General features: G+C 43.7%; 1 protein-coding gene across 11 annotated transcripts in view; it reads right to left on the bottom strand.

Moving 5' to 3' along the window:
- The window catches only part of scel (sciellin), a 109267-nt gene that overhangs the window by 22505 nt on the left and 72330 nt on the right, over positions 1 to 14432 (bottom strand). For 9 of the 11 annotated variants that reach the window (XM_041199940.1, XM_041199943.1, XM_041199939.1 and 6 more), the window contains 9 exons: positions 12926 to 12994; positions 11877 to 11951; positions 9465 to 9548; positions 8915 to 8998; positions 7855 to 7932; positions 5896 to 5967; positions 4524 to 4607; positions 2897 to 2980; positions 2089 to 2175 (listed from right to left, as the gene is read on the bottom strand). In XM_041199940.1, coding sequence (XP_041055874.1) covers positions 2089 to 2175; positions 2897 to 2980; positions 4524 to 4607; positions 5896 to 5967; positions 7855 to 7932; positions 8915 to 8998; positions 9465 to 9548; positions 11877 to 11951; positions 12926 to 12994 — 717 coding nt within the window. The remainder of the gene's footprint in view (positions 1 to 2088; positions 2176 to 2896; positions 2981 to 4523; positions 4608 to 5895; positions 5968 to 7854; positions 7933 to 8914; positions 8999 to 9464; positions 9549 to 11876; positions 11952 to 12925; positions 12995 to 14432) is intronic. The other 2 variants (XM_041199941.1, XM_041199946.1) reach the window with 2 other exon arrangements.

Raw genomic sequence — 14432 nt, forward strand, 5'->3', positions numbered from 1 at the left:
TGGAGCTGCTGTTTGAGCTGTGAGATGAGCAGCTGGATCTGTTTGAACTGTTGAATTGGGAGATGTTAGCTCTGGGCTGGGAGGAGATGCAGTTTGAACCAACCATCCAGTGATGAAGAGTTTTATTCCGAAGATTCGTTTTCCACAGCAGAATGGAAGTGAGTTACGGGTCACGTGGTATGCCTTTACTGAAGTGACAGCAGGTAGCCTTGGGTAATATTGCTGGATTTAGTATCATTAAACATCAATAAGGGAGTGTTGCCTCGAAGGTGTTACTTGTGGGCCTGACCAAGTGGAGGGTCTTTTGGGGAAATGTTTGTAAGACTAAACTTAGTTGTGCGACTGTAATCTTATGTGTTTGAGTTTTCTTTTATTCTTGTTAATAAAACTTTCACTTAGAATTTTTAAAATCCCAAAAGTGTTACTGGACCTGATACTGCTGAGATCAGTATGTCTTCTCATTTTCAGAGTACAAAAACAAGGTCATGGCCCGTAAGCCAAGTTGTCCTCTGGGATTTGGTTTGCGCAGCTATTAAGATCGACTGTGGTCAATACACCAGTGAACATATGATGGGCTTGGGAGTGTGAGAGTTTAAAGTGATGAGATGGTTGCCTTATCCTGGTGGCACAGATGAGATCATTCATCCTCTTTCTGCATTGGATGGCCAACCTCTTCTGTGCAGTATTGGCATTGACCACCACTGCCACCGCCTCCCAAGCTGTAGTGGTGAGATTGCTGGACTTCCTGCGGCCATTGTGGGAGTGGTGGACATCACGGCAGGCCTCTGAAAGGAATTCCAGTGAAGCGTCACTGAAATCTTCTTGGCTTTCAGGGTCATGTCTTCACTGGAGCAGTCCGGGACTGCAAGCATTGAGAATTGTGTGTGTAGCTGCAGTTTAGATATGGCACCCAGAGTGAGGAAACAGCGAGGCAATGGTGTGGCAGGCAATTCAGAGGCCATGTACCAGCAAGACAGTATGTTTTCTGTGGCTGTATAATTAACAATGTGGGATTGGGACAATATGGCATGAAAAGCTGTCATTGCGGCCGGCGGGTACCGCACGATACTGTATTGTGTGCAAATCTGGGATGACTCCACCCCAAAAGTCAGATTAACTGAGGGCATGAAATAGAACTATAATAATAAAGATTATTTAACTTACCCTTATCTGTGATTAACAAGTGCTTTAGCTAAGCAGATATCTGTCTAATTCTTTGTTTGATTGCCTTCTTTATGAGGTTATAATAAGTTATTATTTCTGTGATCTCTTTTGTCAATGTCTGTATGTTTATTTGGACAGGATTAAGAAGTATGAAGTGAATAAAGCTTCTGTTACTGATACTATAAAGGCCCCATCTGATTAACACTTTATAGGGTTGTAGGAACATTTTTTTTCAAAGCAGATTTTTGAATGGGCATTTTATTCCTCAGCATTCTAAATTATTATATGGCTCATTGGCTCTGTACATAGTGCATTCTGGGTAAGTGGCCATGGAAGGGCTATGGAGGCCATGGAGATGGCATGGAGACTGTGGAGGGGTAATGGAAGACATGGAGTTGGCATGGGCCTGGCATGAAGGCCACTGAGGTGGCATGCTGAGCATGCAGAAGGCATGGAGGCATGGAAGGAGCATTGGTAAAAACTTTTTAAACTTAGCTTTCAAAAAGGTTCCCAAATCCAGGTGTATGACTCCTCAGAGAGGCTGTGAACCATGAGTCTTCAGAAGCTGGCCCAGCTTCAATGTCTATCCCCGCAATGCAGCTGGCCAGGTCTGGAGAGAGCCGCACCTCTATCCCATGCCAGCTAAAATTGCTCGTGCCAGAAATGAGAGCAGGAGTCCCGGAATCAAGTCCCACCCATCATTTTTAAATGGCCTGACTCTGCAAAAATTCTGGCCTGTTCTCTGTGTGCCACCACCAAATTGCAGCACAACTAACCTCGATACAGATTTTACACTAGTTAAATCGAACATTAACTTGGTGTCCTTGAAGCAGATGCTAATTAGATAATTTTGGATCATAAATGAAGGCAGGGTGGTTGTAGCTGATCCCCAGTGAAATGTTGGTAAAGATGCACAGTAAGTACCTGGAGGTCCTTCTTGTTTTGGTATAAGAGATGGGTGACTTGTAGGCTGAAGAATCATCTTCAGGAAGAGCCTGTTCGCTCGTGGAACTAAGGGAAAAACACAATTCGTGATTTTTTTCTGTAATTTTGCTTACAAAATTTACCTGCAATTTTCCGATCTCTTATGCTGCAACAACGTTGTGTAACATTGATTTTGAGCACAAATGCCACTTACACCCATTTTACATTGCTTTTCCCTCGATCTTTTGTGCCAATTCCATGGCGGCTCTGTTGCTTATTAACCACACTCCACCCCCATGCGAAAGACTGGTGAATATGAGTTTCCTGCATTTATGTCAGTTATGAACGAGTGTAAATTTACGCCTCAAATTTCATTCACAGCAGGACCCAACGTCATACTTCTGGTGCATGACATTGATTTTTAAAGTACTGTTTTATTGCTCCTCACCGAGACTGACATTTTATTACCTTTGTCATTATAAGTATTACTGCACCGTCAGAATGTGTTACTATAAAAAAAGATGAAAGACTTCCATGATTGCATTTCCTTAAGCATGTTCTAGAAAGATGTATTGACAGGCTTCAAGCTTTTAATCTTCCAGCATAAAAAAGGAATATGGCAAAATCTCCACACTTTCCTTGGGCCCCCATCATTTACAGATTTCTGCTTGTTTTACCATGTTCTTTTTGACAGACAGATAATTCTTACACCATTAAGTGTTGGGCTTCAACCTATTTGAAACATTCACTGAATAGTGAATTAAAGATAATATGAATTGCAAAAATCCTTTGTGGTACTTAACAATACCTGGAGCTTTTCAAAATGGGATCAGGAGACGTTTTTGTGATTGTAGTGATAGTAGAGCTCGTATTCTCCCAGTCTCCACTCCTCCTGTAAAAAAAAGAGATAAAGTGTAAACTATGAAACATATTTCTTAATTCTCTGTTCTAGCACTACTAAAGAGTCTTCTGCCTTAATTGGATAGGAAGGAAGAAAGAGTCTGCTGAAGAAACATGCCTCTTGAAGTATGCAATGGAATTAAACTTTTGGGTTGACATGTAGTTTTTAGAAAGTTAAAAGCTGTTGGAGACAAACAAATGGAATTTGGCACAAAAAGAATAGACCAGCAAAGTGTTCTGGAACCCTGAAGAAAGATTTGACAGGAGAAAAAGAAAATTCTGATTAGCCCTCTTGTCCTGGAAGATGAGACAATATGGTTAGGTCAGGAGGGCTGCTTGGGTAACTTTGCCCCAAATGGTGGGCGGACACTGGACTTTCCAGTCACACGAGGAAGGTGAGTATTGTATATTTTCCAAAAATAGCGCTTGAGTCCACCTACCCATTACAAAAAATTGCCCCCTCACTGACCTTGCAAACTCCAGTAGGGTCCAAGCTGGTAGCCTTTGGGGCACTGGTAGCCCGACAGCCACTGCTCACGAGACAGCTGGTCAAAATTTGATTCCTTCATTGGGCCAGCTGTCTGGCCGTCATTATTTAGATGAGACCCCAAGTACCAATTTCTCACAATCCTCAGGACCTCACCTTCAGGACAATTGAAAGGTAGCCTAAACATATTTTTAGGCCAATTTTATTTTATTTTTGCACCACAGTTCATGGAGAAGACTAAATTTAAATATAATCTCAAAATCTCAGCCAGAGGAGCAGCCAAGGTCTAAAATTGGTCCAGAGTTCGTAACCTGAAACTACTCCTACTCTAAGGTATTAGCCAGTGACTTCTAATGAACAGTGGACATGTTTTGAGGACAGTTTTGGATTTGGCTTTGAAGCCCTCCATGATCAAACTGCCTGCTGACACTCAGCCTAAACTCAATAATTAAGAAAGTGGTCCTCCAGATCAAGGAACTGAAGCAATGCCAATGCAACATGGACTTCCATTGGATTGGTCCATGATTATGCTGGCAAAATACAGCAGTGGTTTGCCATTGCCTTCTGCAGTAAAGCTGACCAGGAAACTCTCTCACTCTTACTACCTGCCAACAAGCACAATGGAAGGACTTATAGGTTAAGAATCAACCTGGTTGGCCATCAAGTTCTGGAATGGGACTTGAACCCAGTGCTCCCAGCCTAGAGGGAGTGACACTACCACTACCCTACAAGACCTGCAATAGCCATGTTATATTCCATTAAAAGTCAATGCCTTCAGAAGAGGAGAGAGACATTTAGAAAGGAAACAAAGGGATACTTTTACTTTGTGCATTTTGATAAAACAGACGATAGCCAATCATCAGCCTGTCTTACATCTCTTCTGATTCTTATTTTAATTGAAGTCAAATTATAAAGAAAGCTATGTAGCAGAAATTTTTCCCATTACTTGGCTGTTTGTTCTTAACAAGTGAATTAAATTAATAAAAATCAAGAATTAATGACATTCGATATTATTTGAAATGACTATCTTGACTGTATTGAGCAATACCTGGAGGCTCTTGAGTTTGGATCAAAGATTGTTTTTGTGCTTGTTGTGGTGTAAGAGTTAGCATTGCCCCAGTCCTCACTGTTGCTGTTCAAAAGAGAAAGTAAAAATAAAAATTGTGTTTCAAACAGCTCACTGCAAAGTTGTAGTGATTTTTTTTTAAATTACTCATTCCCTTTGCTGAATCTCATCCCCACCATGCAATTTTACACCTTTGACCATCATGTTCTCTATACTTGGCTTCAGGAGTTTCACAGTATACGGCTAGAGTGACAGGCTGAACTGTTTTCCCTTTTCTTGGGCACATATTTCCCAAAGTCCCAAAGTATCTGCTGAGGTCAGGAATTCAGGAGGTTGATAGTCACAGACACAAGCTCCAGGTTCTGCCATCAATTGGCTCAAGGTCCTGCAACTTCAGAGTACTTCAGCAACTGATCTGCAAAGCCCAAGTCCATTCAACTCATCAAACCTTAAATACAGTTCTCATATCTGGAGAAACCTTTACAAACTGATACACAGTACAAGATACAAGGAAAGCTCATTGTTTGCACCTTAGTGTTAAAGCTGTTGTATAAATGCAAGCTGCTGTTGACTAGAAAGAGATTGGCATATATTTTTGTTTATATAAAACGAAAATGAGCTTTTAAGGGAAAGCAGTATTTGGCATAAAAGAAGACCCGGGCCTCTTGGAGACAGTTTGAAATGCAAGAGATAGAACAGTCCCATCTGAGGTCAGTGAGGTCACTTATGTTGACAAATGAAGGCGGGAGATGAACCAAGCAAATGAACCAAGGCTGGAGCCACTAAAGGTTGCAGCTTTTGGTCGGGCTTGCAAAAGATACAAACCAACTGTGTTTTGAAAAATGGAGCAACGTGGTTCTCTCTGTCCCACAGAGTTCACGTACAAGGTCAAGATGGAAATTGTATATACGCATCAGCAAATGAAATAGGTAGGACAATACAATCAGGCGCAACTTGGGATAGTGATAGGAAATCAGCCAGGGCTCCCACTCTGGACTGTTATCTATTGTAAAATAACAAACTGAGGGTGGCACCAGGTTTGGTTTTTTTGAAATCATCCATGATTGCTTAACCTGTCACCCACTCACTGCCCAGCCATTTGAGCAAGAAAGTGAAGGGTTCCATTCACAATGGAACCTGCTGCCCAGCGAAGGCCAATACCTTCCAGAAAAGAGAGGAGAAAAATCAGAAATAAGACATAAAATGTTTGGAACATTCCTAAACAATTACAAAAAAAAATGCCCTAAATACTTTCCTTTGCAATCTCGACAAGTACATGCAATTTTGTTACAAACTGCAAATTCCCTTAGCAGGAACTAGCTGTATTAATGAACATTATCATGTGTCACAGTACCTCAAGTTTCTTGGGTTAAAGGTTGTTTTAGTACTTGTCGTGGTGTAGGAATTGAGTTCATCCCAGTCTCCACTAAGCGTATGAGAAAGAAAAAAAATGTGTCAAATACCACACTGCCAATAGAGATTTTTAAAAAATTAATCATTCACTTTTATTTTTCTCTAACTTTCCCGGCTCATAGCACCTCAGCCACACACCTTTGTGGTCAAAATTACTGATTTTGACCAACTGCTTAGGAGGACCACAAGAGTGAGCCAGGGGTAACAGGGAAGTTGCTTTTACACAGCCGGTAAACTGTAAAATGGATCATCAGCTGTTCGGTGACTTGCCTGAATATCATCGCATTGATTTAAATTAATAAAAAAGGTTAAGCGGGTTCCATGGCAGGCAGATGATCCATTTGCTACACTACTGCACATGTGGAGAAGACAATAAATTTAGTTTGGTAACAATAAAGGCTATAAAACATCTTCCTTTCCTTTAACAAAGGTTAAAAATCCACCAAAAAATCTTGGCTAGGAAAGGAGTTGAGGTTGCTTAAACTGGCCTCAAAACCTTTGGAGAAAGATTAAAATCAGCCAGGGTTACTACGTCTGGGGCAGAATATTGAGCCCGGCGGGCAGGCACGCGACCGACTTGGTCAAGCCTAAAATTAAGCGCGATGATGTCGGGCGAGAGTCCCGATGTCATCACGTAGTCCCACGGTATTTCGTTTTGGCGGGCAAGTGCTGGAGTCGGCAGCATGCCCACCAACAAATAAAAGGCCGATTCAGGCCATTAAAAGGGTAATTCATTTCAAAATGACTCTGCCCGTGGGCAGGCGAAAAGGCCAAGCGGCCTTTACACGTTTTAGGAAACATTGTCCAAGGGCGGGACGAGGTTTCCTAAAGCAAATGAAAATAAAATACAAATTTCTCACTTGAATTAAAAGCGGGTCCCTGCTCATGTGACAGCGTCCACATGAGGGAACATGTTTTATGACATTTTTATTTTCTTCATTTTTTTTCTTTACGCAGTGTTCCAATCTCCTTGAGGCAGCTCCATGCCTCTGGGAGATTGAAGCTCTCTTTACCACGCCAGTGCAAACTGCGCGCTAGGCCTGGCCCTCCATTCTCCCTCCGCCCGCACAGGCTGCGTTCAGGGCTGCTGCTCGCGATCCACGCAGGGCGAGCCTTTAATTGGCCCTCCATCCCCCACCGAGCACCCCCCCCCCCCAGCCAAGGGCAAAATTCTGCCCTGATAATCATTCAATGACCCACATGTAGACATCAGTGAGAACCAAATCAGGCATTGACCCAAACATCATTGTTGCCCTTATCAAGGGAAACATAAAACCAGTGTTAATAAACAGCCCTGTGAAAAGCACAGTGACTTAAAAAGGATGATTTAATCCCTTTCCTGGAGTCACTCCAGCCCATGCCGTGCGGTACAATATTCTACCGTACCTTGGCCGTGCTCTCCATATTTGGGCTGGGATTTTCCGGCCCCATCGTGGTGGGACCCACCATGGGAGATTCGGCAGCCCAGCCCAAAGTCCATTGACTTTTGGTGGGACCGGGTGATCTTGGCTGGGGGAGGGGCCGAAAAATCCCACCCTTGGCTTCTGGGAACCTTGCAATGTAAGGCTAGGGTGGCTGGCTGGACTATTTTTCCCCCATCTCGTGAACATTTTCCCTCCTCTTGGGATCATGTTGGCCTGCTTTGGTGCCAAAGTAACAGCTGGCGTCATGAATTCGGGGCATCAGTAATCAGGCACAAGCTCCAGGTTCTACCGTCGCTTGGCTCAGAGTTTCAAAAGTTGAAGCAACTGGTCTCCAAAAGCCTATGTCCGTTCAGACCATCCAATCTTGAAAACTGCTCCCATGTCGGGGCAAACCTTTACACTGATTCACTCTCTTGGGCAAATACAAGAAAAGCTTCTTGGCTAGTTTTACCATATTGAAGTTGCTGTCACGATACCTGGAGTTTCTTGGGTTAAGGGTTGATTGTGTGCTTGTAACGGTGTACGAGTTGGATTCATCCCTGTCTCCAGCGTTCCTGTTAAAAAAAAAGTTTGTTTCAAACACCACGCTGTAAATTTTACTGACATTTAAAAGTCCTCGGTTTACTTTTATTTTTCTCCATCTTTTCCCTACTAAAGTGCCCCACATCGCACACCTTTGCCTGGTCAAAATTACTGAGCGAAGACCCAGTGCTGAGGAGGACAATGAGGGCAGAATTTTACACCCCCTGGGTGGGCACATACCTGACCCGATTGGCTATAAAACTGTAAGACTGAGATGACATGGGGTGAGCAGGTGCAAAAGTCAGGAGTGCATCCGCCGACAACTAAGCGGGCAATTAAGCCCATTAATGGCGCAATTGTCGGTGTTTTTTGAGGCCCGTCCAACCTTATGGTTGGCAGGTGGGCGGGCTAATCAGCCAGGCGGCCTTTACGTTTTTCATCAAACCTCATCCAAGGGCAGGATGAAACCTCCGTTGTGAAATAAAATAAAAATAAATATCGGCAGGCAGCATTTTTACGAGGTATGCTTTCAGGTGCTTGATTGTGATGCATGGGCACGTTTTTGTAGCTTTTTACACCTTTATTTCATTATCTGCCAGTCTGAGGCAGCTGTCTGCCTTCAGGGAGCTCTCTCGCTGTGCCCACCCATACCAACGGAGATGTCGTCACCCGCCCTCTTTCCACCCGCACCCCAGCAGCGCTGAGCTTTTCAGGGTGTGTGTTTCACGCTGACTGGCAATTGGCCAGCCAACGTGAAATCCCAGTCGGGCACCGATCGCGGTCTGGGGGTCTATTTCACGCCTGCTCCCGGGCCTGCCTCGGGTAAAATTCAGGCCCGGGCGTGATCTAGGATCACAGGGAGATGATTTTTACACAGGTGGCAATCAGGGAAGTGGATCACCAACCCATTATGGAGCTCATTTGATTTTCATTCCATTCAAAGAATAATGCAAATGGTTACTTTATTTAGGCAGAGTTCATTGTATTAAAGAGCGTGATTGTGTTATGTGATACCTTGACTTCCTTGAGGTCGGGTCAAAGGTTGTTTTTGTGCTGGTCGTTGAGGAATAGCTGGTATTGTCCCACTCACCACTGTTCCTGTTAAAAAGATATAATTAAAGACTGTTCTAAAGGTTTCACTGCAAAATATATCAATTTTTAAAAGGGTAATTATTTGCTTTAAATTAAATCCTGTCAGTACCCTAGTATGCATATGCTAGCAATACACCCGTCCACAAATAGGCAGACATATTGTTAAGTGTCTGGTCCTTGTCAGCAGGGTATCAGATTAACAATGAGCAGGTACACCATGATGCATGATTCAGGTGCAATCACTGCCTCAGTTCAGCCAAAACAAAACAGATCAGCCAAGGGACGACAATAGCCCTTATATCCAGGGCTGGTATAAGAATAATAAGGTCATAAACAGATCATCATACTGGGGGAATTGCAATGTGTCAACAAAGAGCGGCAGAGCACCATTAATTTAAACATGAATTTGAAGGGATATGAAATAATCCAACCCCAAAAATGTCAGCTGTGGGAAGAGCACTTCAGAGCTTACCTCTTAGATTTGGCTGGAGTGGATGGTGACAGCTCAATCAGACTTGAAGTTCTAACTGGAGTAGTTGTAGTGGCAACTGGACTTCTTAAATAAGAGCAAAATTGGCAAAAGCCACAATTCCAACATTACTGCAATGTTCTATTAATCTTATTCTTTATCACAAAGGAAAAAGAGAGCTTGCATTTTGTAGAAATGACCCAAGGTTCTGTCTACCTAATAAAATTCAGTGAAATGCCTGAGATGTAATCATGGCCAGGATTTTCCCGTCGGCGATTTGGGGGTGGGGCCCACTCATCAACGGGAAAATGACGCGGGATGACTTCGGGAGGAACCCCCAACGTCATCCCGGTCCCTTTAAATTTTTAGGAAGGCAGGTGGACAGCGAAATCAGCTGTTCAACCGCCGACCTGTCAATGGCCAATTGAGGCCATTGACAGGGTTATTAAGTTAATTAAAGATCTGCCCGTCCAACCTTAAGGCTGGCGGGCAGGCCAGGAGCCCCAGCGGGCTTCTGATAATACATGAAACCCTCATCCACTGGCGGGATGAGGTCTCATGTCTGTTTTAAAAAACTTTAATAAATTTTATGTGTTTTCATTAACATGTCTCATCTCGTGTTTTTTAATTTTTTAATTTTTCTGTTTTTAAAGTTTTTTTAGACTGTCACTAATCTCCCTGAGACAGCACTTTGCCTCAAAATGGCGGCGGGCCCCGTTTCAGCGGCAGAGTTCAGCTGCCCGCCCACTGCCGAGCCAGTGGGGCCCACCTGCCAACCGAGGGCAAAATTCTGCCCCATAGAATAGAGTCATAAAAACATATAGCATAGGAGGAGGCTATTCGGCCCATCGTGGCTGTGCTAGACTATCTGAAATAGCTAGCAAATTAGCCCCACACCCCTACTCTTTCCCCAAGGGCCTGTACTTTTATTTAGTTTCAAGTGTTTATCCAATTCCCTTTTGAAAGTTGCCTTTAAATCTGCTTTCACCACCTTCACAGACAATGCATTCAATTAATAAATTGGCCCTCCTCATCAACACCCGGCCTTGTTTTTGTTTTTGCCAATTGCCTTAAATTTATTCCTTCTGGTGACTGGACCTCCCTCAAGTGGAAACAATTTCTCCCTATCTAATCTTATCAAAGCTTGTAATAAGTTTGCACGGCCCATTTAAATCTCCCCTTAACCTTCTCTGCTCTAAGGAGAATAATCCCAGTTAACTGAAACTCTTCATCTCTCACATTATTCTAGTGAATCTCCTCTGCACTCTCCCCAAAGCCTTGGCGTACCTTCTAAAGTGTGGTCTTCACAATTGGACACAGTACTCCAGCCAGTATTTCATAGAAGTTTCTCTTAACTTGCCAATATTTGTAATCTCTGCCTCCTTCTATAAAGCCAATTGTTATTACATACATTCCACCAAATCCCTTAAATCTGCAGAATGTTTTCTGCAGTTAAAACTCAGCCTTTGCAGCTTCTGGAGGATGAGAGTTTAGATAAAGAACACCACAAGTTTTATTCTGGCTTCAGGTACAGTCAACTGCACTTCAGGTACGGGCAGAGTACTGTACTTGCAATTCTATGGCTGTGCACAGAATAATACGCCAAGCAGGATATTCGACCTGCATACAGAGCAGAGTTGCTTTTACTTGAAACCAGAATAAATTCGGGTTTTCTTCACGGGTTGAAGGTCACTTGCTCAGTGCAATGCTTGGTTGCAAAAATATTCCTTCAACTGGAAAATTCTCTCATGCAGGTGGCAACAAGCAGATTAGGAGCCAGCCCAAGTGTGACTCAGGTGGCAAGTGAAAGTAGATTAAGAGACTTCTCTGAACATGCTGGAAATGGCTGAATTAAGCAAACATTTCAGTTTAGAGATCCTAGGAGCAATGCATGGAGTTGTCAACAAAAATCTTTGGCTGTGGGTGACTCCACACACTCAAGCATTAGAGAGACATAAATTTGAACTCCAGTGAGGCGTAATCAATCATATAAGCATAAGTATGATTGCATATATATAGTAAATTTATATGAAATATGCTCGTTAAAATATGTTCGCATGTAATTAGTCATTAATCAGCTGCTGGACTGAGACTAAGTTTTACTATTAGCAGAATTGGGGTGGCCATTATGAGTATACTCCCAGCCCTAATGTTAGCAATAGAATGTATGGTTGGTGATTAACTGTTGGACTGGAGCAGGGTCATGACAAAGAAAACGAAGTAACATTTTCTCTTCAACAAGATAGTTTAATCAAATATGGCAACAACAGTTTGAGAGGGGCAGAATGTCTGAGATGGTAAGAATTTGAAAATTTCTCGAGAACAAGTTTCAAAAGCAAGGAAACTGCAAAATGTTGTCAATTGTTGTATGTTCACTAACACAGCCAGGCCTGTTAGCCAGGCTGGTGATCTTACCCTGTACTTGTTTTCTCTGGAGTGAATGAAAGATCAATTAGACTTTTGCTTCCAGCCTTAGATATAAGATCGGATCTGAAAACAGAAAAAAATTGTTGTGCTACAGCCACAGATTCCAGTAGCCGTACAATGCATATTTGGACATCAATTTTAACTGCTCCCAGTGACCACCACCCCCCACTCCCCAGTTTGTTTTGCAGGCTGATTTAATGGGTGACACTGATTTTTTTGAATGCCACATGAATGTAAACACTCTTCTTCATTGGCATTAATATCATATTTGCATATTAAAACAGGACTGATGCACGTCCTAAACAGGAACCCGGTGACCTCGGTAGATTGGACGATACAAATGGCCTCCACTTGTGCTGATCTTTATGGAATGGCCCCATAGTGAATTGCTTGCCAACTCATACTGTTCAGACATGAAGAATTGACGCTCAGTTGAAGTACCTGAGGATGGGCAGTGCCCATGGAACCATGACAAACTCAAGAGGAAACACCTTCAGGAGAGAGGAGAGGAGAGAAAATCGGAGGGTGGAGGAAATAACGTTTTGTGCAGCAGGACACAACCTTAAACAAGTATTGGACAATTAGTTGCTGGGTAGCGCAGAGCTTGAATAATTCTGAGGAAGAGAGATGCCGTTGAAGCTTCTCATTTGTGCTTATCACAGATATACTGCACCCTTTCTGAGTTAAACAAAGGCAATAGCTCCCTGCTGCATTCTCCATGGCAACGCCTCCATGAATCAGAGCTGATTGGCCAACCAATCAGCGCACTTTTCTCACACAGTACAAACTGTTGCTCCTTTTGAAATTTGGCATTCTTGCATCTGTCCTGATGAGCGCAAGATGGAAACCTTCGATCACCTGTCTATTTCTTCAGTCATATTGGGCAATTGAAATTATAAGCAGGACACGAGGGTAGTACGTTCAGAGATTTACAAAAAGATTGAAAGAGGAAAGCACCAAAATCTGAGCCTGGGAAAACTTGTGAAGCTGTCAAGTTGATAATAACCCACCACCAAAATGTTAGCCACTGTACTTACCCCTTGCTTGTACTCTCAGTAGTAGGTGTCAAATCAATCAGACTTTCCGGTTCAGCCTTCGTTGATGTTCTTTAAACAGGAGAGCAAATTGGGTTATGGATACAGCCCTGGCACTTAATACAAGTCAATGACAGCTTAACTCTAACTGGTGTTCCAGTAGTGAGTAGTGGGCTGAATTTTTCTGCACCGAGATGGGAAAGAGGAGTCGGCATTTTTTGTGTGACCCCAAACCCCCCTCGCGTGGGAAACTGAGTAAGGTCAAGATTTTCGTGTCGATGAGCCTTTAATTCACACGGAGATGGGTTTCCTATCCATCTAAGGTTGGTGAGGAGGCCCTCGAGAGCCAACTAGATTCCTTCCAGCTTCAGAGGAGTACATGGCTGCAGTCCATGGCAGGTAACCGGCAGGATGCCTCAACAAGAAGGCACCCTCTCAGCCACCTTTTAGTAACTTTAATTTAAAAAAATGTAGCCGGGCTACGATTGTGAGAAGGAGGGTGAGGAAGGTGCGGGGGAGGGGGAGCTCTTCACCCTTATATAGTGCGGCCTTTGGCTTCATCCCCACCCAGGCACCCAGGGGAGGGCTGGTATGCCTGCCAAGATTGCTGGCACACCAGACAGCTGCTGGGTGCCTACCTCCAGGCAGTTGATCTGCCCACCACTTCCCCCCCACACCATGTACCCCCACCCCCCCCCCCCCCCCGTACATCAGGAAACTTAATCCCTGCTCAGCAAGGCTCCCAATGAACCTAATTATCTGCCTGCACCCTGGCAGCGAGCCGCTTTCCCAGGGCCTGAACCCACTTTGACCAAAATGGCCGATATCGGGAATGGGGTCAGGAATCTGGCGTGCCAGCCTGCCTTGTCATTTTCAGTCTTCGGCCGCCTCTGTCCCAACATCAGCGGGGCCCAAAAACCCAGCCTCATGAGTTCATCCAATGAGCAGCTCGGCCCTACAAGAGCATTGGTCAGGATAATTGCCCTCAGTGAAGAGAGAGGGGAAGCTCCTTTTCCTGATCCATAATTACCTATCTTGTGATCATAACAATGGTACTTTGCTGAGTTTACATTACAGGCCTTGGCCATGAGCTGCACTGACAAGCAGTCGCAAATCAAGTAACTTCACGTTCTGAAATGCATGACAATGAAGATAATGGACCAGGGGACATATGCAGATCCACCCAACACCATGACCTTACCAGACCAGTCTGGAGGGAAGAATGTCTGAAATGGAAAGACTTGTTTGGGCTATGAAATATTTTCACACACACACACACAAACACACATGCGCACACATGCACACGCACACTCAAGCACACACACACACACAGACACACGCACACTCATGTGCACGCACATACACACGCACATTCATGCACACACACGCACACTGACACACGCACAGCCATAGAGGCAATATTTTAAGTAAGAAGTATTCTTATAGAACTTCCTTTCCCTTTAAGTAGGCGTTTTCCAGTTTTCCTACTCCCCACAGGGGTTATGTTGAA

This window comes from Carcharodon carcharias, chromosome 11, assembly GCF_017639515.1.
Source record: "Carcharodon carcharias isolate sCarCar2 chromosome 11, sCarCar2.pri, whole genome shotgun sequence".
NCBI classification, from domain to species: Eukaryota; Metazoa; Chordata; class Chondrichthyes; order Lamniformes; family Lamnidae; genus Carcharodon; species Carcharodon carcharias.